The sequence below is a fragment of the Microcebus murinus genome, chromosome 14, assembly GCF_040939455.1.
Source record: "Microcebus murinus isolate Inina chromosome 14, M.murinus_Inina_mat1.0, whole genome shotgun sequence".
Lineage (NCBI taxonomy): Eukaryota > Metazoa > Chordata > Mammalia > Primates > Cheirogaleidae > Microcebus > Microcebus murinus.
Window position 1 is genome coordinate 28291341 of NC_134117.1, and position 25587 is coordinate 28316927.

The following is a 25587-nucleotide window of genomic DNA, read 5'->3' on the forward strand; positions in this document are numbered from 1 at the left end:
ATATGCCTCTGTAGCATATAACCAGAGGTGTCACTGGCCTAAGCTAGAAGAACAGTAATGACCTGGAATAGCCAAGAATTCTGGGCATAGGAGGCATGACCAGAACATCTACTCACTAGGCCATGACCTTGACTTCCCCCCTCCCTGTCCTATAGTGAGGCAAAGAGTGAGGAGCTGCATGTTGTTAAAAATCAAATACCTTTATTTTTGCTCCCTTCAGCAGCATATGAGAAGTGGCAGTGACCTCAGCAGCAGGTCTGGTAACTCTGCCCTGTTGAGAAGCTGGGATCTCAGCTGTACCAGTTAGGTGTTTTCTCAGACAGCAAGTCTAAGAGGTGCTATAACCAGGAGGGGCCAGGGTCAGCACTGGGCAAGGCAGCAGCCTGACCCTGGTCTGGGCCTGGAACTTCTGTTTGCCTGAGTAAAAGGATGCCAGTCCTCAGATTTCTTCACATTGTGTCTTCCGCAGTGGCCAAAAGGTTGGTCCTTGAGTTGTCCCTGTATGGTACTCTGAGGCAGGCCCACTGGCTCTTTTTTATCATCAATTCCAAGAAAAGCTGCCCTTGGCCCTTGAGACAACGTAGGAAGCAGAATGAATGCTCAAGTTGTGGCTGACAGTCCAGCTCACACTGCCATCACAGAGGCTGAGTGAGCAGTCACCCAGGGAGGGGGCTCCCAGCTCATTCCGTTTCCGTGGGGCAGGTGGCTAGAAGGTAACAGCACCCGGGTAAGCCAGTGCCTAGAAGAGAAGATAGACATATCTAAATTCCAAAAGTTCCTGGTTCTTCCTGATCCTCATTCCTCAGCAAGCAATATATCAAGATATCCTGAAGCTACCTTGGCGTCAATCACAAAGGTAACAAAAGTTCTAATTTTTTCTATTTTGTCCACTAAATGTACTCCCTGGTGTCCTGAAGACCTTTAGAGATTTCAAGCTAAACTTCTAAGGGACCACTGCCAGCACAGTGATTGGCAGGAGTTTAATGAGAAAAGGGGATGGGGGAGGGCAGGGTACTTAGAGTCATTTTATTGTTACTGCCTCAGTAACTGCAATTTGAAAATGGTTTTCCTGTCTGAGGCTGAGAAAGCTCCATTTATTGTCTTAGGACCTCTTTCACAAATAGATTACTTCCATCTCACAAAGTATTGGCTTGAACTCCAGACACTGCTATACAAGTGAGAGATGAATGGTGGTCACTATGTCCTATACCTAGGGGTCCCTTCCTGAGAACAGCCTTCTTAGGATTCTACTATAGTCATCCTGAAGTTTCATCCGTTACTTGGAACCATACAGTTTTGAGTGAAACAGGCCTCAAACCTGTTTGGCTCAAATGAGCAATTATCTCTACTCCTAGAGTCTAGAATTATGCTAAGACAGTAGCCACTAACCACATGTGGCTGTTTAAAATAGTGAAAATGAAATCAAATTAAAAACTCCTTGATCACACTAGCCACATTTGAATTCAAGTGTTCACAAGCACAGATCATCTTTGTCACAGAGCTCTGTATCTTACTTTACCTTCCTGTGTCCACACCCAAGAATACCTTCCAATTGTCCAAGCAGCCATAGTTGTAAGGATTCCTAAATACCTAGAGCCAAGAAAAACATATGTGTTTCTACAAACCTTTTTTATTTAATCCCCTCCTAATTTTTGAGATGAAATTGACTCGAGCTAAAGCTAAGGTGGGCAAGTTCTGGCCTTTTATGATGCTTGCCCTAGTCAGCCCTGACCATGGCCTCTGTCTACAGGAGGGCAGATTCAGTTACCCACCTGCCCAACCACCCCAAGCCCTCAACCTTACTCACTCTGCCCTTGGCCTGTAGCCGGTGTCTCTCCTTCTTGTTGATGTGCCTTTCGATGCTAGTCTCTCCCCGACTGATGAGAACAGCATGCCATATAGTTAGGGCACCCAGAGCAAGTGCCACAGAACTAAGAAAGAGAGGCTAAGATTGGTGGGTAGTTTCAAGAGGGCTGGAGGAAGTAGTTCTGAAATTGAGTTAACCTATAACTGGGTAGCAACCTCTCTGCCCAAGTCTTCCTCATTTCCCTGCATGCATCCTAGGTGAACTTTTACTTCACTATATCTATAGACAGCATCAGCCAGGCACAGTGGCTCATGTATACAATCCCAGCTATTCTGGAGACTAAGGAAGGGGTATCGCTTGAGCCAGGAGTTCCAATCCATCCTCTCAACATAATGAGAACCTGTCTCTTATTAAGAAAAATAGACCAGGCACACTGGTTCATGCCTGTAATCCTAGTACTGGGGGTGGGGGGGTGGGAGCGTGTCCTCAAGGGAGGATTGCTTGAGCCCAGGAGTGGGCAATGTAGTGAGACCCTATCCACAAAAAAGTAAAAATAATTAACCAGGCATGGGTAGTGTACATCTACAGTCCCAGCTACTGAGGCAGGAGGATCACTTGAGCCCAGGAGTTTGAGGCTGCAGTGACCTATTATCATTGCCACCGTACTCCAGCCTGGGAGAAAGAGCAAGACCCTGTCTCATACCCGTGCTTGGGAGATAGTGGGGAGTAGTAAAAGCACTGGAGGTGGGAATGGGATGGCATGAAATTCAAATTCTAGCTCTACCATTCCTAACTCAGTATCATGGAACAAGTCACTCCACCCCTCTAATGTTCAGTTTTCCTCATCTATAAATATAGCCATCTACCCTTTAGGTAGGTGCTATGAGGATGAAATAAAATAAGGAGTTTAATTTATCTTGGCACATAACAAACATATGCTTTTATCCTTGTGCTTAGTAACAAGCAGTACTAGTATTCTTAACGTTCCCTGCCCCAAAATGCTGAAGAAAATTAAGTACAGACTCTTTGCCAACATAAATTAGACCAGGTGAACAGTGGCAGTTCACTTAGAGATGGGTTCCTGCCTGTATGTGGACACCTAAAGTTTTTTCTGAAGCTGCCCCTCCCTGAAAACTATCAAAAATGAGAATTAAATACCTGCACAGGAACCAGAGGTAGACAAGACTCTTGTGAGTCATCCTTTCTTGAAAGGAGAAGGTGGGTGGTGGGGTCTGGTGATAAGTCTAGAAAAAGAAAACAGCAAAGCCTGACTTATTTGCTCTGTTGGTCTCCAGCAACTGGCACCAGAGCCCCCAGCATCTATAGGCAGAAGTGATCCAAACCCAGGCAGAGAAAATGGGGATAAAAGCCACAGAGGAGTCAGGGCAGCAGCCAGATGGGTGGACCAAGCCCAGTGACAGCATCATGTGGACAAACACTGGGCAGAACAGGTCTGGACAAGGTGGCAAAAGCACAGGAGGAGCTGACCCTGAGCCTTCACGTTGACAACACCAATGGGGCTCCAGGGGAAGCCAATCCAATCCCCAGCTGGAACTCCTCTGTGTGGCTATGTCTCCAAGAGAGACCAGACCACACCCAGAATATACTGACTGGAGTGGGAGAACCCGCAGTTCCACTAAAGACTGCGAAAGGACAGCAGAGATACAATCATATGAGCCCAAGATGCGCTCAGCAGATTAAGGAGTCCTAAAAGGCACTGGAGTAGGGGGTGGGGCAAGGGTGATCCAGATGTGGATGGACCAGGAGCAAGGGATGATCAGACTGGCCCAGCCTGATCTCTGTCCCCTGGAACCCCATTACACAGAATAACATAGACTCCCTGCTGCTCAGGCCATCACCAAGGCAGAGTGCTTCCTCAGCCCAGAGAGAAGGTGATGGTGGGACAGACAGCCAAAGACTATCATACCAGGAACTTCCACCTTGCCCCCAGACCACTTAGTCTACCCACTGCAGACAGCCTCCCTGAACACTCCTGATCCCATCTACTATGGCCTCTCAACCAGTGTCTACAACTAGACTAGCAGGTCGGTCCCAGTCGCCTGAGCAACTCTACACCCCCAGGCCGGAGCAGCAGGAGGCAGTGGGGTGGGGACAGCCCACCTGGTTGGCAACCGCCTGTAGTTTGTTCTTGTCGAGCTGTTTCATTTTCTAAGGGGATGGAAAACAGTGCTGGTTATACTCTCAAGCCTCTAGAATGGGGGTGCTACCAGCCCCATCCTTAGGGACAGGTTCTACACCCCACAGTTCTGCACTATGGAGCCACCCTGCTGCTAACAGTGAGCTCACCTCAATGGCAACATAAGCCTCCCGGAAAAGGTCCCAACTTCCATAGCTGCAGTAGATACAGCCCAGAGTCATGAAAAAGCAGAAAGAGAAGAAGTACCGATGATTATAGTGGCCCACACAATTGTTCAGCCAGGCTGGTGGGAAAATGATTAAGGACAAGATCAAACACAATTTTAGGGGGTATTCAGGCCTCTTTGGTTCATGGTGACATCACACAAGCCTCAGGCTTCTTCCAGTCACCAAGAACTATTTTCCAAAGGCAGGAAAATATGGGGCTGTTTCCTGAGGTTTAGGTGAAAGTGTTCTAAGCTTTTTAGAGTCCTTAAGTCCCACCAGGAAACCATGGAAACTGAAATCCTGCAGTAAAATGAATCTACCAATACTTCAGCCTAGCTGGGGTTAGCCAGACATCTGTATGGGACAGAAGGGGACCCATGGTTCCATCTGACACACCCAGCAGACCACCACAGAAGCCCAAATATCTCTTCCCGTTCTACAGCTGTTAGTACAACAGTCTACAGAAGAAAGAGCTGTTACATGATTCCTTGCTCCCAGAAGGTATGTACCAGAGTGCTTGTGAGCCTCCTGCTCCCCAAGGAGATGGTCAGCCCTGCACCTCTTCTACCAACTCCTCATGAGCCCATTGTGCTCTGGAGCTAAAGAAGGCCTCAGGCAGAAGAGAAAGCAAAAGGATACGGCAATGATGATCCATCTTCAGCACACACCTGTGAGGGAGGGACACAGGCTCTGTTACGGTGGCCAAGATTCTTGAGATGTCAGTGCCAATCCTTTCCTACAAGGCCCAGCATCCTGCTGAGGTGGAAAGGGCACAGACTTGAAGACAGCCAGGCCTGGCTTCACACCCAGCTGTGTGGTTTCTTGGCTGTATGGCATTGGACAAGGTAACTCATCTTTTTGAACCCAGCTTCCACAAGTGGTAATAGTGCCTAACTCTCAGGACCATCCTAAGAACAAGGTGTCAGGAGATGGCAGATTGCCTGGGACATGATAGGTGCTTTGTACATATCTTAGCAAACTTCAGGTCTAGGTTTTGCGCTAGGGCTACAGCAGAAGGGTCACAGCTGGGGTTGATAGAGAAAAGCCAAGACCCACCTATTGCAAATGCTGCAGTGGTGCGTTCGGGCTGGCTTGGGGTAAATGCACTTCTTACAGATGGAGACCGTGGCGATGTCATTCCTGCCCTGTGCAAAAGGAGAAGAGTGTCATCACAACTGTGACAGCACCAGTTCTGTACCTCAAAAGACACTAAAGCACTCTCCCTCACTCCTGGGACTAGCTCCCATAGACTTCAACTCTCCCCCTCCCCTATTCCCCTGTGGGGACCCACCTGGGGTGGGTACCCAGGCGGAGTGGTGATGGCCTGGTAGTAATGGAAGACGATGAGGATCAGATTCCAGTGACTATAGAAGAAATGCCAGCAAAGTCGTGGAACTGAGTAGGTTCGGAGGATGAGGGGCAGGACACATAGGTAGGCAATGGCCACAATGGAGCTTGTCAGCACGATCACCAGCACCACGAACACCTGTTGACACCAGTAAGGTCAGGCAGACACAGTGAGACAGCTCTATCAGGTAGACTCAGGAATTTCCCTGGGGGTAGGGGGTGGCCTTCAAAACCTAGTGTGGGTCCATCAGAGACATGTCCATCTGCTCCCCCAGACACCCCTTTTTCTGTTCCCTGGGCATCACTCACCACCCCAAACCAGCGGATCACGTTGTCCACCAGCCAGTAGACGGGCTCAAAGGCAGCATCAACCGCAGTGTCACTGCCCCCAAAGGAGTTGTAGAGCAGGGAGCGCAGGCAGACCTTGCCATAGCGCCAGCGCTGTACCAGGCCCCGGAGCAGAGGTGGGCAGCGGCGCCTGTAGCCCAGAAGCAGAAGCAGGCGCAGGCAGAGGCGGGCCGGGCCCAGCAGCAGGCTCCGCTGGCCCCTCATGGCTCCTGAAAGAGCACAGCATTGTGAGAATCCAGCCTGAGTCCTGTCCCTCCCTACCCTACTAGTGGGAAGGCCCAGAGCACCCACTTGGAGGGCAAAGACCTAAGACTAACACCCAGCTAGGACAGTTACCAGCTATGGAAAGTAGGAAGGTCACTTCACTTTTCCACAGACTGTCCAGTGCCAATGTCCCAACCACATTATTTGGGTAGGGACTGAAGGCTCTGAGCCTACAATCATATTTACATCACACCATGTGGGTACACAGCAAATCCACAAATCCAGGGATTTGCGTGCCTGGGCGGGTACAGTGGCTCACACCTATAATCCCAGCACTTTAGGAGGCTGAGGCAGGAGGATCACTTGAGGCCAGGGGTTCAAGACCAGCCTGAACAACATAGCTAGACCCCATCTCTACAAGAAATAGAAAAATCAAGCTGGGAGAAGAAGGGATTGTTGGAAAAGATGGTTGACGATGTACAACCAGTTTCTTGAGTCCAGCCGTTTGTGAAAAGCTCCACTCTATCAAGCTATGCAGCAGGCATCATTAAGATACTAAGTGATGTTGTTCTGCTCAAATGACTGCAAGACATTTGGGGAAAAAGTTACCCCAAGAGCTAAATCCAACCATTCAAAAGGTGACAAGAATCTCAGAGCTCCCCCTCTCTGCAGCTTCAGGAAGCATCTTGGCTCTGCCCACACATGCACACCAAAGATTGCAACCCCATGCCTGAGGCTCCAGGCAGCCACTCAGAAATTGTCACAGCCATGCCAACCTTTATCAACCACCATCCTCATCTGTCAGCCCCCAGCAAGATCAAAGCAAGACCCTCCACTAGCAAAAAGATTATGACTTGCTGAAGGTTCAGATGATCACTGGCATTTTTTAGCAATAAAGTATTTTTAATTGAAAAAAAAAATCAAGCTGGGTGTGGTAACTCACATCTGTAATCCTAGAACTTTGGGAGGCCAAGGTAGGAGGATCACTTGAGACTAGGAGTTAGAGCAGGGGTCCTCAAACTTTTTAAACGGAGCCAGTTCACTGTCCCTCAGACCGTTAGAGGGCCGTTGGAGAGTGCGGCACACATTCCACACACACAAACTGTGAGCCCAGGATGAGTTGGCTGCTAAGCAGGACAGGCAGCAGGGGCAAAAACACCCTCGGGCCAGATAAATGTCCTTGGCGGGCCGCAGGTTGAGGACCCCTGTTACAGACTAGCCTGGCCAATAGTGAGGCCCCATCTCAAAAAAATTGAGTGTGGTGGTTCATGCCTGTAGGCCTAGCTACTTGGGAGGCTGAGGTAGGATCTCTGGAGCCCAGGAGTTTGAGGTTGCAGTGAGCTATGATGATGCCACTGCACTCTAGCCCAGGCAACAGAGCAAGACCCTGTCTCAAAAAAAAACCACAAACCTAGAGCTAGAGCAAAGGGCCACAGTAGGAGGTAAGAGGCAAGCAGCCCCAAACCAAAGCAGTCATCTTTGGAGTTGTCTATGTAGGCAGACCTTTGGGGTCTGTGTGGACAATGTTGCCCACTCTGTCTCTGGGCATGGCCACTGTAGCAGAGTTTTCCTGGGGTCTCCTGCCTAGCCTAACCCATTGCCGTACTTCCTAACAATTGCTCTTCACCAAAGAACGGCCATGGGGGAGTCAGTGCACAGCATGTAGATCCTGCACCTACATCTATGGTGCTATTTGAGTCTTGGCAAAGATACTCCTTGCTACTCCCTCTGGGCTGATGTTACAGCCCAGCAGACTCAACCTAGTAGCATGAGATTCCCTGTCTCCTATCAGAACAGCCAGCTACCCCTTGCTTGACATAAGATGCTTTGTCTCCAATTCCACTCCCAGCCCCAACCCAAGGATAAGATAGCCAAGACAACTTCAGGTATTCAGAGCAGCACACCACAGGAGTCACCAGCAGTGGAAGGGGGCCATCAACATGAAGACCTCAGGGCCTGCCCTCTCAGCCAAGAGTCTCTCCTGCCTTGCTCTAGGTAGACACTCAAGAACCTCTGCAACTGCTGCCCTTGGCCCCAAGATTCCCAAGCAGTCTTCCCAGTTCTTTAGTCCTTTCATTCCCCTGCAATGCCTCCATCTCCTCTCTGCAGTTTCTACCCCATCCAACAACCATGGGAAGAGATCAGGTGCCTACACAATGACCAGATCAGAAGACACAGATGCTCTAAAATATTCCTTCAATAGTTTCATCATAAATTCTTTAGATTAAAGTCTTTTACCAGAAAAGAAATTATCTGATTTTCCTCAAGGCGGCCAGGGAGTGCTCTTTGTCCTTGACAACTCCACTGACTTATTTAACAGGTAGCTCAAAACCCAGCAGAAACTGGAGGAGGCTGCTCCACGGTAGGGATAGTTTCAATTCAGTAACTGGAGCATGGTACTCTTCTTGCACCCTGGCTCATCTTAGAAGGCCTTTCAAAGAAAACACTTAATTACTTCCTTCCACAAGCCCTGTAAGTCCTAAGGCTAAAAGAAACCCAGAAGACAAGGCGTACAGAGAAAGAGAAAAAAAGACAATTCAGTAGGAACTCGGCACCAGGATAAAGAACTTGGCCATTCCCATCACCTCCTAGGAAGCTAAAAGAATTAAGGGGGAGTGTAGAAAAGAGGAAAAGAAAACAAAAACTCAAACTTTTACCTCCTCTGAGTTGGACTCCTATTGTTTCAAACCATGATTTGGCTGGAAGCATGAATTTTCAAAATAGCAGACACCCATAATCATGTTAAGAGTGAGACAAAACACTTCACCCCAACAGCAAAACTAGGCGACTTTTGGACTGTCCAAACCACTGTTCATTCCCTTACTATGGCTAATGGAGAGTTTCCTATTTGCTAAAATACTTTTTAGAGCAATAGCATGCAAATCAGATGCATTCCTCATTTGTAATAAACTTGAATTATATGCCACCTTATCTCTCCTAATCTTTTTTTTTTTTTTGAGACAGAGTCTCACTTTGTTGCCCAGGCTAGAGTGAGTGCTGTGGCATCAGCCTAGCTCACAGCAACCTCAAACTCCAGGGTTCAAGCGATCCTACTGCCTCAGCCTCCCGAGTAGCTGGGACTACAGGCATGTACCACCATGCTCGGCTGATTTATATATTAGTTGGCCAATTAATTCTTTCTGTTTATAGTAGAGACGGGTCTTGCTCTTGCTCAGGCTGGTTATGAACTCCTGACCTTGAGCAATCCGCCCACCTCGATTACAGGCGTGAGCCACCACGCCTGGCCTCTCCTAGTCTTAAAACCAAAAAAAATCTCAGATTCTCCACTTTTCAGATTCTTCACAGCAACCTCTTGAATTCCTGAGCTCTACAGGAAATACCTGCCTCAAGGACTAAATTTACCAATTCCTTACCGGTCTCTTTCTTTCCCTAATCAGTTCTTTAACCTTGGGCAAATCACTGAACCCTACTGGGACTTGAATTTGCCATTCAATGAGAGTGTAGGATTAAATGCTAATGTTCCTTCCAGCTCTAATATATATGATTCTATAACTATATGATGATTCTATAACTGTATGATTCCCTGTATGATTCTATAACTACACAGTCATCCATAATGGGGTGGGGGATTGGTTTCAGGACCCCCTGCAGATACCAAAAATCCATGGATGCTCAAGTCCCTGATAAAAAATGGCATAGTCATGGGGCACGGACAATATATGTAACCTTAACACTTGTACCCCCATAATATGCTAAAATAAAAAAATAAATTTTTTTTTTAAAAAGTGGCATAGTATTTGCATACAACTTGTGCACATCTTTCTGTATACATTTCTGTATATAGCATCTCTACATTATTTATAATACCTAATACAACGTAAATACTATTTAAACAGTTGTTATACATACAATAAGTCCTCGTTTAACGTCATCAATAGGTTCTTGGAAACTGGGACTTTAAGAGAAATGAAATGATGTGTATAGTAAGTCTTCAAATAATGTCATAATGCTGATGAGAAAAAAAATTGTTATACTCCATTTCAATTAAAGTCAATTCCAAGAACCTACTGATCACATTAAGTGAAGACATACTGTTTTGTTTCTATTTGTATTATTTTTTGTCATATTATTATTATTTAATGTTTGTCCCCAGAATATTTTCAATATGGGGTTAGTTGAGTCCACAAATGAAGAACCCTTGGATATGGAGGGCCAAGTGTACTTGGTAAGGTATAAATGAAATGTTTATAAAGCACTTAGCACAAGGCCAGTCACAGTAGCTCATGCCTATAATCCCAGCACTCTGGGAGGCCGATGCAGGAGGATCGGTTGAGCCCAGGAGTTTGAGGTTACAGTGAGTTATCATGACACCACTGTACTCTAGCTGGGGCAACAGAGCCAGACTCTGTCTCAAAAAAAAAAAAAAAACTTGTTGAATGAATGACCTGGAGGAATGAAGAAGTGGGAAGGTGGGTCAGATGTGTATCTGTCCTACAAATACCAGCAAGAACACTCCTGCCAATGTGATAACACTAAATAAGTGTCTGCTGCTATCATTCTTCCTGATTAATAAAGAGAGAAATTGAAACTGTTATTAGAATCATTGCCTTTAGGAGCTAGAAGTCATTTTAGAAAACAAGTCCAACCAGCCTAAACACATAAACAGAAAACTTGCAGGGTGAGGTGGCTCATGCTGTAGTCCTGGCACTCTGGGAGGTGGGAGGATCGCTTGAGGTCAGGAGTTTGAGACCAGCCTGGGCAATAGCAAGACCCCATCTCTACTAAAAATAGAAAAAATCAGCAGGGCATGGTGGTACATGCCTATAGTCTCAGCTGTTTGGGAGGCCGATGCAGGAGGATCACCTGAGCCCAGGAATTTGAGGCTGCAGTGAGCTGTGGTGATGCCACTGCACTCTACCCAGGGCAACAGAGCAAAACTCTGTCTCCAACAAAAAAGTTTTCAGATGCACAGGTACAGACCAGATTTGAGTGAACAAAGTCTGAAGTCAGTTCCTCTCCCCTTCAGTTAGTGGGGAGTTATAGAGATGCCAGGGAAAAGATACATGTAATAAATGGGTTACAAGTGAACATACAGACTTTCCCCTCAGGAAACTGAGGTAAAACAAAATTCAAAAAATTGTGTGTGGAGGGCAATTATCTCAGTGATTGGGGAGGAAAGAGAGCAAAGCACAGTTTTACTATCACCCCAAGCACAAGCCCTGAGTACTTGGATCCTTCAATAGTAGCCACAAATGGTGGTGGCCATCTGCCACCAGATTAGAGGAGATTGCAGGCCACAGCACCCACCTCCTCTTCCCAAGGTTCTAAGTCACCATCTGTTTCCCAAAGGGAAACCCAACTGGGGAGGAAGGGAGAGGAGACAGGGAGGGACAGATTGCAAAACCACCAGAAGTTAAATAAATTGAGAGCGAAGTCATGGCAAATCTTATCTGGACAAAAATGCTGCTCTCAGGATGTTTGCAATCTCGAGCAGGAGATGTCAGTTATCAGTAAAGAGCAGCATTTTATCCATGTGTAGACTTCCCTTTCCGGCTAACAGGCTGAGAAGAAAAACAGCAGCAGCTTTATCATAGGGCTGCTCATCTTTGGATGAGGGGCCCACACACCTAGAGCACCGCTTAAGAGGATTCGACTGCAGGACTGAAAGCTGCAGTTACAAAAACCGCGAAAAGGCTTTACTTCTCAATGAGGGCGGCGCGGTCAAACTGCGATGGACTGGAAGCCAAAAACTTGGGTTCCGGTTTGGGCTCTATCTTAAACTATCTCCGCGACTTTGGACAAGTCATGTCCTGTCTCAGGATCTGAGTTTCCAGACCTGTGAAATGGGCGAGTTAGGTTGATTGACCTCGCTCCTGCTCTGCGCGTTACAGCAGCCCAGCGAGCGCGCTTTGCCCGAGAAGGGTATGGCCCCGCGGGGCGGGGCGAAGAGAGAGCAGGAACCCGGACGCGCGACAAGGCCCCGGGGTAGTATCCAATCCTAGAAAAAGAGACTAGGATGGGGAGCAGGTACCGCGGCTCCGCCCTTACCTGCTGCCTGCTGATTCCCCAATCAGCCAAAACGAGCTTCGCAGCCTCTGCCGACGCTCACTGCCACCCTCTCCTGCTCGGCGCCCAGGCCGGGCCGGGCTCAATCTGACCCACCATGGTCCGCCTCCCACAGCGCCAGCCAGTCCATCCGGACCCGCCGCCAACCCATCCTCAACCTCGGGCGCAAGCGCGAGCGCAGGAGCTCTGAAGTTCCGCCTCCGGACTTGTCCCAGGGAATCCTGGGAAGTGGAGTTTACCCTCGGAGTAGCTCCCACGCACACGTGGCAAATTACACCAATTAGCGCACTTCTTACTGTGGAACTGCGCCTGGATTTGGCCAATGAGAAGACGGCTTCGTTTTCATCCGGGGTTTGGGACAGTGGTAGGCATGGCGCCACCCGTGAGGTACTGCATCCCGGGTAAGTTGAGAGTACGTTCCCGTACAGAGTCCGGGATAGGGACAGAGGCCGGAAGGCTGGGTGGCCGGCAGCTTCTGCGGGCCAGTCTTGATGCAGAGTGTTTTTTTGCAGGCGAACGTCTGTGTAATTTGGAGGAGGGCAGCCCGGGCAGCGGCACCTACACCCGGCACGGCTACATCTTTTCGTCGCTTGCTGGCTGCCTGACGAAGAGCAGCGAGAACGGCTCGGTAAAAAGAGCGGCTTCCCATGTTTTCTGTCTTTCTCTTAGGCTGCCCTTCAGTCTGGTCCTTAGGCATGGGCACTACAGATGTATCTTTAGTGCCTCATCGGTAGAACGATTTGGCCTCCCAGTTTCTTCTGGCTTTGATCGCTGCTGCTGTGCACTTAGCAACCACACACCAGTTGTGTGGATCTCGCTTGGTTGTGGGGCTGACACTCGGGGAGGGAGATTGGGACAAAAGCAGATGTGAACTGAGAGTAACCCAGCCTCGCCCAGCAGTGAGCTGAATCTTGTCTGAATGTCGCGTACCTCTCCGGCTTTTTCAAGCTAGCTCCACTGTCTCCACTTCACTGACTGCAATCTACTTAGATTGGTTTCTTTCATTGTTGCTAATGCGCTAAGCTTTCCCCTGCCACAGTGCCTTTGTACATATGCCATCTATGTGGAACACGCTCGTTTATCTTCGTTAGCCTATTTAATTTCTACTTCCTACTAGTGCTAGGGTGTCAAGTCCATACTTGGGCGAGAAAGATTTCTCAAAGTTTAGGATAGATGGAAATGCAAAGTTTTGATTCACTCTCTCTCTGAAGGTAGAGAGGGTACAGTGCCAGAAATAGAGGCACTGGCCCTAAAGCAAACGACTCTGACTCTTTATTAGGGAAGGCCGAGGATGGGGGCAGGTTATGACTGTAGCCCAATTAGCAGAAGACAGCTGAGAAACTGCTGTGTTGTCTTTCTCATGTAGCAGATTGATAGCAGAAATTAGTTTCCTTTCTTCCTGATAGCGGGAGGCATCTGGTACCGTCTCTTCTTGAGGAGGCAGGGGAGTTGGCACTCCCGCTGTCTGCTCAGGAACTTTTTCAAGACTGCTTAAACAATACTCAAAAAAACCTTTTTACAGGCAGTGAATTTTGATGGCAGTCCATCAGACAGTCTGTTCTTTCCTCTCCTTTCTCAGAAACTTACTTTCTTCTTGGAATGTGGATTGACCAGCTCTGACAAATGTTAATCAGGGTTTATACCTTTTTTGTCTGCTCAGCTTCTTTTAATTGTTAGGTAAACATCTCTGTAGGAGAGATATTCATGTAACTAACCTTAGAGGCAGGGTTTATACTACTCTAAGTGGCTGCCAGTTAGACATATTTTCTTGTTAGCCCGTTAGCAACACCGTTGGTTCTTGCAACTAGATAGCCTCTCCACTATCACTTTCTTAGACAAGCCCTTCTCGGCCTAGTAGTTAAGGAAAGGAGTTTTGTGAGGTTTTTGTTTGTTTTCTTAAACACTAGTAAAGAACTCTATGCCTTTCCTTTCAGTCACTTATTTCAGCATATAATTTTCCTGCTAGACTCTTCCCTGACTTGACTCTAAGTTCCATGAAAGCAGACCCCACCACTAGATCCCACTATACCATCAGCATTTAGCACAAGGCAGCTGCTCAATAAATGTTTGTTGAATGCGTGAGTAATACTATCCTTTCTAGTCCCAGAGGTTGATCCGGGATTATCTCAGGATCAGATAAGCACTCTTTGAAGGAGCAGTGTAAAGGCAGGTAGCACAGTGAAAGAGGATGCAAAATTAGAACACAGATACTGTCTACTAGACTTTGATTCTGCTTTGGGTAAGAAACTTAAGCTCTCTCATCTTCTCGTCTATAAAATGAGGAGCTTTCTATTCAATAATTTTTGAAAATGTCCTTACATTCTTAAGTTTGTTCATTTCATAGATATCTCTTGAGCGTCTTCATGTGTTAGGAACAGTGCTAACCTCTGGGGATATAGTAATAAGCCAAGTATACTTGGTTTCTCCTATCAAGGAGCACAAACACAATTGTAAACACATAATGCTCAAATGACTGTATGGTTCCAAATGCGAGGACTGCTTTTAAAGAATATTACTGGGTACCATGAGAACATGTGGCAAACTCACCCTGGTTGGTAGAATTGACACTTATATTGAATCATCTAGATGATAAATAAGAGTTGGGTGGGTGGAGAGAGTGTTTTTCTGGCAGAAAGAACAGTTTGAACAGAGATCCTGAAGTGGATCTGAAGATCCTGAAGAATTTAGTATGTTGGGGAAACTGAAAGAAGGCAAAGAAGAGCTAAAGCATAGGGTGCAAAGGAGAAATTGATAAAAGATGAGGCTCAAAATATCTATCTTAGACCAACAACCAATACCATACTCAGAGACAAAACTCTGTAATTATTTCTTTAAAATAGAAGAAAACAAGTATGGCCACTGTTATATAACATTTAATTGGAAATTGTAGCCTGTGTAATAAAATAAACAGAAGCAATATAACTTTGGGGGAAAGAGTCAAATTATCCGTGATTACAGGCAATATGATTGTATACTAAGAAAGTCCTAGAGAATTATTTTAAAACTTATTAGAATTCATCTGGAATGGTTAGATTATTTCTCTAGCAGCATTCTTCCTGTGGCCCCTTGGTCCTCCTATTTCCTAAAATGTCTAAAGCCCCCTGCTCTGGGCTGTAAATGAATCCATATTTCACATGCACCATGTTGCACTGTGTACTGAAGCATTCCTATATTACACTCAAGCTACAAATACCTTTATCCAGGCCTAGCCAGGACATTCATTTTTTATTGTTCTCTCTGTAGCTTCCTGTGGTGTCTGTGATGAGAGAAACAGAGTCTCAACTACTGCCAGACGTGGGAGCTATTGTAACCTGCAAGGTAAGTTGGTCCTAACCTCCATGCTTAGAACACCTGCCCATTCAATTCTAAAATCATGATCATTCTAGAACTGCAGTGTCTGATATGGTAGCCATAAGCCATATATGGCTACTTAAGTTTAAATTAAACAGATAGCTGGGCATGATGAAATGCACCTATAGTCCTAGCTACTTGGGAGGTGGAGGTAGGAGGATCCCTGGAGCCCAGGAATTCGAGGCTGCAGTGAGCTATGATCAAGCCATTATACTCGCTGTACTTCCAGCCTGGGCAACAGTGAGACCCTAACTCCAAAAAAAGAAATTTAATTAATTAATTGAGCAGCTGTACTCTGGGAGGCTGAGGCGGGCAGATCGCTCAAGGTCAGGAGTTCAAAGCCAGCCTGAGCAAGAGCAAGACCCTGTCTCTACTAAAAATAGAAAGAAATTAATTGGACAACTAAAAATATATACAAAAAATTAGCCGGGCATGGTGGCGCATGCCTGTAGTCCCAGCTACTCGAGAGGCTGAGGCAGGAGGATCACCTGACTCCAGGAGTTTGAGGTTGCTGTGAGCTAGGCTGACACCACGGCACTCTAGCCTAGATGACACAGTGAGACTCTGTCTCAAGAAAAAAAAAAATTGAGCAGCTGCCATATTGGTCAGCACATGATATTCTTATCATCAAAGAAAGTTTTACTGGACTGTGATAGAGATTTAAGGTAGCCAAGTTCAGTCATGCATAGTTTTTTTGTTGTTGTTTTTTTTGTTTTTTTTTGAGACAGTCTCACTTTGTTGCCCAGGCTAGAGTGAGTGCTGTGGCATCAGCCTAGTTCACACCAACCTCTCAAACTCCTGGGCTCAGGCCATCCTGCTGCCTCAGCCTCCCGAGTAGCTGGGACTACAGGCATGCGCCACCATGCCCAGCTAATTTTTTCTCTATATATATTAGTTGGCCAATTAATTTCTTTCTATTTATAGTAGAGATGGGTCTCACTCTTGCTCAGGCTGGTTTCGAACTCCTGACCTCGAGCAGTCCGCCCACCTCGGCCTTCCAGAGTTCTAGGATTACAGGCGTGAGCTACTGCACCCGGCCTAGTCATGCATAGTTCTTTCACTGAGCTAATTCCCTAAGTATGTAGTTTCTGACTGTGTCTAGGAAACAGGGGTGCCAGAGGGTAATAAGGCGGGTGATTTTTGAACATCTGAAGCCAATACCTTTTTCCATAAAGAAGAAAAGACTTTATTTTATAGCATTCCTGTTAAATTTAAAATCTTCTAGGATATTTCAGAGGAGATACAAATTGATGCTATACTGATTACTAACTGTAACACATCAGTACTCCCTGGCCATCTCCACCCACTGCCAGGTTAAGTTCACTCACAGTTCTTAGTTTCTGTCTTTATAAATTACTCCAGCAGTTTATAAAATTATTCCAAAAAAAAATCTGTGTTATTCTGGAAATACTTTAGAGGCAGTGATCCAAGTATTACATAGCTGCTGAAATATAGATTTAAATTCCATCCACTATACAGGCCTGTTAGTAAGATTTATTGAAGGTTTAGATTTGCTACCATGCCCAGAATCTATGTATGTTAGACTTCTGTACTTTAAAAAATATATACTTAGGGGCCGGGCGTGGTGGCTCATGCCTGTAATCCTAGCACTCTGGGAGGCCGAGGTGGGAGGATCGCTCAAGGTCAGGAGTTCAAGACCAGCCTGAGCAAGAGTGAGACCCCCGTCTCTACTAAAAACAGAAAGAAATTAGCTGGACAACTAAAAATATGTAGAAAAAATTAGCCGGGCATGGTGGCGCATGCCTATAGTCCCAGCTACTCGGGAGGCTGAGGCAGAAGGATCACTTGAGCCCAGAAGTTTGAGGTTGCTGTGAGCTAGGCTGATGCCACGGCACTCTAGCCTGGCGAACAGAGTGAGACTCTGTCTCAAAATAAAATTAAAATATATACTTAGGGGCCAGACACAAGGGCTCATACCTGTAATTCCAGCACTTTGGGAGGCCTAGGTGGGAGGATTGCTTGACCAGGAGTTCAAAACCAGGCTGGACAACATAGCAAGATGCTGTCTCTACAAAAAAGAATTAGCCAGGTGCGGTGGCATACACCTATAATCCTAGCTACTCAGAACGCTCAGGCAGGAGGATCTCTTGAGCCCAGGAATTTGAGGTTATGGTGAGCTATATGATTGTACCACTGTACTTCAGGCTGGGCAACAGAGCAAGACCCTGTCTCAAAAAAAAACACAAAAAACAAAAACTAAGTAGGGTTGCATGGACTAAAGTCCTAGTAATTCCTAGTGTATTGCTGCCACCTTAAACTGACAACTGTTAATATTCTGACTCTGATCTTTTCTCTCTTCCACAGGTCTCTAGTATCAATTCACGATTTGCTAAAGTACACATTCTTTATGTGGGGTCCACACCACTTAAAAATTCTTTTCGAGGAACTATCCGGTAAGAAGTACCCTTATCTTCACATTTGTCTTGGAAGCTAGAATGACATTAGGATAGACAGGGAGATTGGAATTTTTACAAACAGTTACAACTCCTACTCCTGCCTATTTTTGTCTCTTCTATGTGCTTTGATTCTCCCCCAGTAGTAGCCAAAGAGAAAGTTATGCAATCTAGGACAAAAGGAAAATATTAATAAGAGAGGGTTTAAAAATAAAGCAAAAAGAATTGAGTGAAGATTAGCAGTGTCAGAATGATTCAGACCAAACAAATTAGAAGGGAGTATCTTTTTTCCTTGAATTTAATGTAGATTAAAACCAAAGGCTGTAAGACATTGAAGAGGTTTGTGGGTGAAATGGTAGATATTCTCTGTGGATTTTCTGAGCGAGGACAAAGAATTCTTGTGAGCCAGATAATTTAACTTTTGAGACCTTTTCCAGCCTGAGTGTGGTTCTACAGTGGTTTTTTTGTTTGTTTGTTTTTTGATGCCTGGGCTAGAGTTCCATGGCGTCAGCCTAGCTCACAGCAACCTCAAACTCCTGGGCACAAGCAATCCTGCCTCAGCCTACTGGGTAGCTGGGATTACAGGCACACACCACCACTCCTGGCTAATTTTTTCTATTTTTAGTTGTTTGGCTAATTTCTTTCTATTTATAGTAGGAATGGGGTCTCACTCTTGCTCAGGGTGGTCTTGAACTCCTGAGCTCAAGCAGTCCTCTAGCCTCAGCCTCCCAGAGTGCTAGGATTACAGGCTTGAGCCACTGAGCCCAGCCTCTACAGTGCTTTTGTTCAAGTTCTTCTGAGGAGCAAAGCTCCTTCATTATCCTTTCCTGCCAAATCTGATTTAACATTCTCTAGTCTGAGATATTGTACTGCTGTTCTATACGGTCTGAGCGTGCCTCTCCATCCTGTTTCTCTGGGTGGCAGCTAGATACTGATTGTGACTTGTTCTGTCTACTGTTGTAGATCTTTATCTGCTAGGAATCTTTCTCACAGATAATTAATTTTTCTGTTAATTCTTTTTTTTTTTATAGCAAAGAAGATGTCCGAGCAACTGAAAAAGACAAGGTTGTTGTTTGGTTCTTTTTTTTCTTTTTAATTACTCTAGGAATCTCAATCCTTTAAAAGTATTATCCCAATGAATTTTAAAAGTCCATGGGAATATTGAGTGCAAAGAAGTTTAACAAATTTCCTGCTATAAAGTATAGACTTTACCTCACTGTCCCTTTCCTGTCCATATGATATTTGTTCATTCTGTTAAAGGAGAGCTAGTTTATTCTTTTCCTTTGAATCTGGGTATTTATTCATTGCTATTCCCTCAGACTGACTCGACCGTTTTCAGAGCTAACTATAGTACCTTATGTCCAAGTCAGATGCCTGATCAGGTTACTGAATTCAAAATTTTTCATTTATATGATAGCTCACTAGGAACAATAAAAGTTGATGGAGTTGAGTAATAATGATTTCTACCCTCTGGGATTAGAGAGTAGACTGGCTCTACCAAAGGGGTTAATAGTTACATGTAGACCCAATCTAGAGCTTTCATTTAACATTCCTGTTAAAATTCCTGTTAAAATTTCTTCACAGGTTGAAATTTATAAGAGTTTCCGCCCAGGTGACATTGTCTTGGCCAAAGTGGTATCCTTTATTCCCAGGACACTTCTGGTCCCTTGTCAAAAGAAGAAATGGAAGCAGAGAAACAACTCAAGTGGCTAAGGGGGGGGGGACTTATAATCCCTCATTTTCCTTCACCAATGTTATGTGCCTAGATATCCCTAGGTGATGCACAGTCCAACTACTTGTTGACCACTGCCGAAAATGAGCTAGGAGTGGTAGTAGCCCACAGTGAGTCAGGTGAGTTGGTCCTTACTTCCACATCCTTACTTTCCCTGGGAGCTATGATATGGGATTCATCTATTATTTTCCCTGGTTTCCCTTATGTAGACACTAGTGAGATTAGAATGATTATTATGTAAATCTAAGGAAACGGGACTCACTTCATAAGTCAGTGGAATAAACAAAGTGTTTCTTTATGAGATCAGGTTCACGAGGTAGCTTGGCACTTCAGTTTCCCACCCAGCTGAAAAGAGAAGGCTCTCAGGCAAATCTGTGGGGTCCCAGCTCCAGCACCTGCTCTTCCCTTCCAGGTGTCCAGATGGTTCCCATCAGCTGGTGTGAGATGCAGTGCCCTAAGACCCACATTAAAGAGTTCCGGAAAGTGGCCCGAGTACAACCTGAATTCTTGCAGACCTAGGAAGCCACATTTTACCCCATGGAGGGGAGTAAGTTGTTTGCAAGAGTACATATGTGAAAACAACATCAAGATGCCACTGTCTTTATTGAAACACCTGGGGTTAACCAGCAGCCACCTCTAGAAAAATCTGCCAGAAACTTAACTCAGTAGATGGAACATTTTTCTTGTCAACTTTTCAGTGGACTTTATTCACTTGAATAATAACAACGTCTCTTTTGGAGGTACCAACAGCAAAACTGTGTGATTTCAGAAATAGCCTGTTCCTCTTGACAGTCCTTAAAAATGTGTATTTTTTGCTAGGACAAAGAAAACATTTTTACTAAAAGGATTTTGTGGTTTCTGTTGTCTTGAGCAGGGAAAGGCATCTGAATAGTGTCATGACATGTAGAACAGGGATTTGCCTGGTGACACCTATTGCCTGACATGTATCAAGTGCTTGCTTGCTCTGGAGAAAGCCTGACTAACAATCTTTTTTGTATTTTTTGTGTTCTATTTTAAGCATTTATGCTTCTTGAGTACTTGCTGTGTGCCAGGCCCTGAGTCAATCACTTTATATACCCCCCTCATTTAGGTACATATGGTTCAGTGAAAATTCTAAGACATGTATGGTGATACAGGTAGCATGTGAGTAGTTCTGAAAAGTAAAGATATTGCTGATAGAATGAGTACTCCAGGAAGTGTTAAATCTGAATTGAAAAGTAGGACAGAGCACTGTCTTATGAGGTGGCCAGGGAAGGATTTGTGACATGAGATTGAAAGGAATTAAAGAACTTAGATAAATGAAGTGAAAATATTCAAGACAGGGAGGCTAAGTGCAAAAGCATGAATGAAGGCATAAGTTTGCGGATGAGGACAAGATGAGAGTTAAGCATGAAGAAGTTGCAGAGGAAAGCAGAATATGAGCTGTCACTTGTGGAGATATTATTCAAGAAGCTCATATCATCCATGTGTAGTAAGAGTGGTTGAAGAAGAGTTTTGGAGTCAGGCCACTTGAGTTTCCTCTAATTTATTTTTTCCCAATGACATTTCTAGTTGTCACATTGAGTTTCTTCTAGTTGCTAACCTTGAGCATGTTAGGGTTTTTTTTTTCCTAATATAAAATTTTGAGATAATTATAGATTCACCTACAGTTTTAAAAAATAATACAGGCTAGGAGGCACAGTGGCCCACGCCTATAATCCCAGCCCTTTGGGCCAAGGCAGGAGGCTTGTTTGAGGCCAGGAGTTGAAATCAATCTGGACAAGATAGCAAGACCCTGTCTCTACAAAAAAATTTAAAAATTAGCCGGATATGGGGCATGCACCTGTAGTCCCAGCTATTAGTGAGGCTGAGGCAGGAGGATTGCTTGAGCCCTGGAGTTTGAGGCTGTAGCGAGCTATGATCATGCCACTGTGTGACAGAGTGAGACCCTGTCTCCGAAAAAAAAGAGAAGAGGCCAGGCGTGGTGGCTCACGCCTGTAATCCTAGCACTCTGGGAGGCCTAGCACTCTGGGAGGCCGAGGTGGGCGGATTGCTGAAGGTCAGGAGTTCAAAACCAGCCTGAGCAAGAGTGAGACACCATCTCTACTATAAATAGAAAGAAATTAATTGACCAACTAATACATATAGAAAAAATTAGCTGGGCATGGTGGCGCATGCCTGTAGTCCCAGCTACTCAGGAGGCTGAGGCAAGAGGATCACTTGAGCCCAGGAGATTGAGGTTGCTGTGAGCTAGGCTGATGCCACGGCACTCACTCTAGCCTGGGCTACAAAGTGAGACTCTGTCTCAAAAAAAAAGAGAAGAAATAATACAGAGAAATCCCTTGTACACTTTGCCCAGTTTCACTCAATGGTGATATTTGGCAAAGTTAGAGTATAATACAACAACTAGGTTGTTGACATTGATACTTAAGTTGTTTTTATCTCATTTCTGGTTCCTCATCTCCTCATAGAATTAGTGAGGAAGAGTTATTGAGGAAGAAATGCATAAAAGTGCTCTAGACATGCTAATTGTATAGGTACTATGTATCTGATTGCCTTCTGTCAGGTAACTACCAAATGACAGGCCTTATGCTAGACACTTTGATGTAGTTTGATCAATCAGTTAGTCCTCTATATTTTAAGACTTTACAATGTTTTTCTATTATAGACAGTGCTGCAGAGAACACCCTCTTAACCTACCTTTATGTTTGTGCGTGCCTATGATTCTTTGGCAAAACAGATTCCTAGAAGTGGAATGTCGAGTCAAAGAATATGTACATTTTAAATTTTGATTATATTCTCCCTTATTGCCTTTCAGAAAGACGCTACCAATTGAATCTCTTAACAATGTTAGTTAGCCTTTTTACTTTTGTTATCTCTGAACTTCACAGTGACCCTGGAAGGTAGCCATCATTTCCACATTTTACAGAGGAGCAAACCAAGCCTTAGAAAAATTAATTTATTTGTCTCAAGTCACACAGCCACCAAGTAGCAGAGCAGTATTCAAACCCAGCTCTGTTTCACCGTGAAGCTTACAGTGTTCTTCCACCTGTGCCATGGTGCCTCCTTTATGTCATGTATTGAACAGAACCTTGGGCATGCAGTTAGATGCTTTCCATATTGACATTGATTCATTAATCATGAGTACTTTTTAGACATCATTCATTCAGTAAGTATATATTGAGCAACTACTTTGCCTATCACTGTTCCAGGATTTGTGAGGGGCAAGGGAAAGCAGTGAACATGATAGAAACAGTCCTGTGGGGTTTACATTCTAGTGGGAAGGGACAGATAATAAGCAAACAAAGTCAAATATTATAATTTCAAGCAGTAATCTTTTTTTTTTTTTTTTTTGAGACAGAGTCTCGCTTTCTTGCCTAGGCTAGAGTGAGTGCCGTGGCGTCAGCCTAGCTCACAGCAACCTCAAACTCCTGGGCTCAAGCAATCCTCCTGCCTCAGCCTCCCGAGTAGCTGGGACTACAGGCACGAGCCACCATGCTCGGCTGATTTTTATATATATATATTAGTTGGCCAGTTAATTTCTTTCTATTTTTATGGTAGAGACGGGGTCTCGCTCAGGCTGGTTTTGAACTCCTGACCTTGAACAATCCACCCGCCTGGGCCTCCCAGAGTGCTAGGATTACCGGCGTGAGCCACCGCGCCCAGCCTCAAGCAGTAATCTTTTTAAGTGTCATAAAGCAAAATAGAAAGTGACTAAGGGGCCTTTTTTGTTCACCCAAGTAGTATAGTCTAACTTAGGCTGTTATCTAATGCTCTATTGGAATCAGAATATATTATCTTTGTGTTTTTTCCCTATCTACTAGTACTAAAGATAACCAAAAATGGAACAAGGTTGGTTTTCACTACAGACAAATGGTGCCCAGCTAGACTTATTTCCTGTTTTTCTATTTCAGTAGACTTTCTAGCTGTAGCACTTATAGATTTGGTAGGACATCTGATACTTTCATAATGTAATTTTGGTCAGGATGGAGAAGCAGAGGGTGGGTGATACTAAATTTCCTTTTTATTTTTTTACCTATCACCTGTTTCCAAAGAGCATGTGAAACAACTGGATAATGGCCTTCCCTGGTCTGTTGCAGACCAAGTTTGATTTTCTCGCCCTTAACCATACATAATTAGTACAGGTTAGTTATGTGCCTGCCTCCCCAAGTAGCCTGAGCTCCTTTTGGGGCAGAATTCTATCTTGTTTATCTTTGAATTCCCAGTACTCAGTATTGTGACTAACCTATAACAAGTGCTCAATAAAATTATCATTGGGTATTCTTATAGCTGAACAGCTGTGCCCAAACAGTGTTAGGAACCATTGCCTAAGGGTGACAGATTGCTAATCTGAAATTAGATTAGCAAGAGAACAAGGTTCTAGAGAACAAGGAAGAGGCTGTTCTTTCTGTGCCTTTTGAATGGTGGTTCTCAGCCTGAGTTAGGTACACTTCAAAATTACCAATAAAGCTTAAAAAAATAAATAAAGCAGGTGCCCTAGCCCTTGAATCTCATGGTGTGAGCCAAGGGCAGGTGTTTGTGTTTTTTAAGCTGCACAGGTGAGTCTGATGTGCTGCTGTGGGTGGGAAGCACTGTCTGGGAGGTAGACTAGTTGGTCTCCCAGTAGTAATGGATGCCAGCTTTCTGTTACTTTGCTGCCATAGGCAGCAGGTCTAGTCAGGACTCTTAAGGTGCAAAAATGGAGACTGCTATGAGCTCAAGTGCTGTCAGGATGTAGAGTCATATTGATCCCAGGATAGGAAACAGGTGTGGTCTGGCCTCATGAGAACTAGAAAACAGGAAATAAGACTGTCTTCTCCCTTTCTTGGGCCCCAAAGCCTCATCTCTATTTGTGCCTCAGTTTGTACATGGCCAGAAAAGAGTCACTTTGGCCTTTTCAGTCAGCTCCCCACAGCTAATGGGCCACAACCTCTCGTTTTCCCAATTAATTTCTTGAGGAAGAAATCTAATCCCAACGTTTTTTTTGTTTTGTTTTGTTTTGTTTTGTTTTTTTTTGAGACAGAGTCTCACTCTGTTGCCCGGGCTAGAGTGCTGTGGCATCAGCCTAGCTCACAGCAACCTCAAATTCCTGGGCTCAATCAATCCTTCTGCCTCAGCCTCCCCAGTAGCTAGGACTACAGGCATGTGCCACCATGCCTGGCTAATTTTTTCCATGTATTTTTAGTTGTCCAGATAATTTGTTTCTCTTTTTAGTAGAGACGGGGTCTCGCTCTTGCTCAGGCTGGTCTCGAACTCCTGAGCTCAAAGATCCACCCACCTCGGCCTCCCAGAGTGCTAGGATTATAGGCATGAGCCACCGCACCCGGCCCCAATTCATTTTTTAGAGCCAGGCCACCAAAGTCATATCACCAACAAGCTTATGAATCCTGCCCTTGAATTGGAAGCCCATCCAATCATTGGTGGGGGGTGGGAGTTGTAGTGTCAGAATTTGTACTTGGTGGAACTGTTCCCAGGGAAAAAGTGAGTGCAGATTCCCTGACAAAGAGGTAAATGGGCCGGACGCGGTGGCTCACGCCTGTAATCCTAGCACTCTGGGAGGCCGAGGCGGGCGGATTGCTCAAGGTCAGGAGTTCAAAACCAGCCTGAGCGAGACCTCGTCTCTACCATAAAAATAGAAAGAAATTAATTGGCCAACTAATATATATAATATAAAAATCAGCCGGGCATGGTGGCTCGTGCCTGTAGTCCCAGCTACTCGGGAGGCTGAGGCAGGAGGATTGCTTGAGCCCAGGAGTTTGAGGTTGCTGTGAGCTAGGCTGACGCCATGGCACTCACTCTAGCCTAGGCAAGAAAGCGAGACTCTGTCTCAAAAAAAAAAAAAAAAGTAAATGGTGAAGTAGATAACCCAAACTTGTTTAGTGACAGATAATACTAAACAAAGTATCCTTGGGAAAAAGGTCATCCCTCAAGAAGTTACTCTGGACCAGGCAAGTGAGGATGAAGGATTAAGAGGCGAAAGGATTAAGCTGCCAAAGTCACCCTTGAGAGGAAAG

General features: G+C 45.1%; 2 protein-coding genes across 8 annotated transcripts; one reads left to right on the plus strand and one right to left on the minus strand.

Annotated features, from left to right (window-relative positions):
* Positions 1–179: 179 nt before the first annotated feature.
* Positions 180–12297, minus strand: ZDHHC16 (zDHHC palmitoyltransferase 16). 7 transcript variants are annotated; one of them, XM_012767606.3, is made up of 11 exons: positions 12080–12295; positions 5828–6075; positions 5463–5657; positions 5228–5316; positions 4811–4839; positions 4115–4248; positions 3929–3976; positions 2966–3051; positions 1808–1931; positions 1520–1590; positions 180–739 (listed from the first exon to the last, which is right to left on the minus strand). In XM_012767606.3, the coding sequence occupies exons 2-11, from the start codon at positions 6068–6070 to the stop codon at positions 625–627; spliced, it is 1134 nt and encodes a 377-aa protein (XP_012623060.1). In that variant the 5' UTR covers positions 6071–6075; positions 12080–12295; the 3' UTR covers positions 180–624. The 7 variants fall into 7 exon arrangements, with proteins under 7 accessions (XP_012623060.1, XP_012623088.1, XP_012623075.1 ...); XM_012767629.3 differs by having other exon boundaries at positions 376–739; positions 1546–1590; positions 12080–12296; XM_012767634.2 differs by lacking the exon at positions 4811–4839 and having other exon boundaries at positions 4115–4160; positions 12080–12296.
* A 105-nt stretch (positions 12298–12402) lies between these two features.
* Positions 12403–20438, plus strand: EXOSC1 (exosome component 1). Its single transcript, XM_012767733.3, has 8 exons — positions 12403–12498; positions 12610–12725; positions 15341–15415; positions 17774–17862; positions 18894–18927; positions 19447–19497; positions 19629–19713; positions 20007–20438. The coding sequence occupies exons 1-8, from the start codon at positions 12420–12422 to the stop codon at positions 20111–20113; spliced, it is 636 nt and encodes a 211-aa protein (XP_012623187.1). The 5' UTR covers positions 12403–12419; the 3' UTR covers positions 20114–20438.
* The last annotated feature ends 5149 nt before the right edge of the window (positions 20439–25587 follow it).

Bases quoted from the DNA above. Each gene is read 5' to 3' on its own strand.
- ZDHHC16 (XM_012767606.3), bottom strand. From the start codon at position 6,070: ATGAGGGGCCAGCGGAGCCTGCTGCTGGGCCCGGCCCGCCTCTGCCTG. The intron at 3,052-3,928 runs GTGGGCTGTCCC...TTCTTTTTCTAG, and splicing joins TACAGGCGGTTGCCAACCAG to ACTTATCACCAGACCCCACC. The intron at 1,932-2,965 runs GTATTTAATTCT...TCTCTTTCTTAG, and splicing joins TACCTCTGGTTCCTGTGCAG to TTCTGTGGCACTTGCTCTGG.
- EXOSC1 (XM_012767733.3), top strand. From the start codon at position 12,420: ATGAGAAGACGGCTTCGTTTTCATCCGGGGTTTGGGACAGTGGTAGGC. The intron at 12,499-12,609 runs GTAAGTTGAGAG...GTTTTTTTGCAG, and splicing joins CGTGAGGTACTGCATCCCGG to GCGAACGTCTGTGTAATTTG. The intron at 12,726-15,340 runs GTAAAAAGAGCG...TTCTCTCTGTAG, and splicing joins AGAGCAGCGAGAACGGCTCG to CTTCCTGTGGTGTCTGTGAT.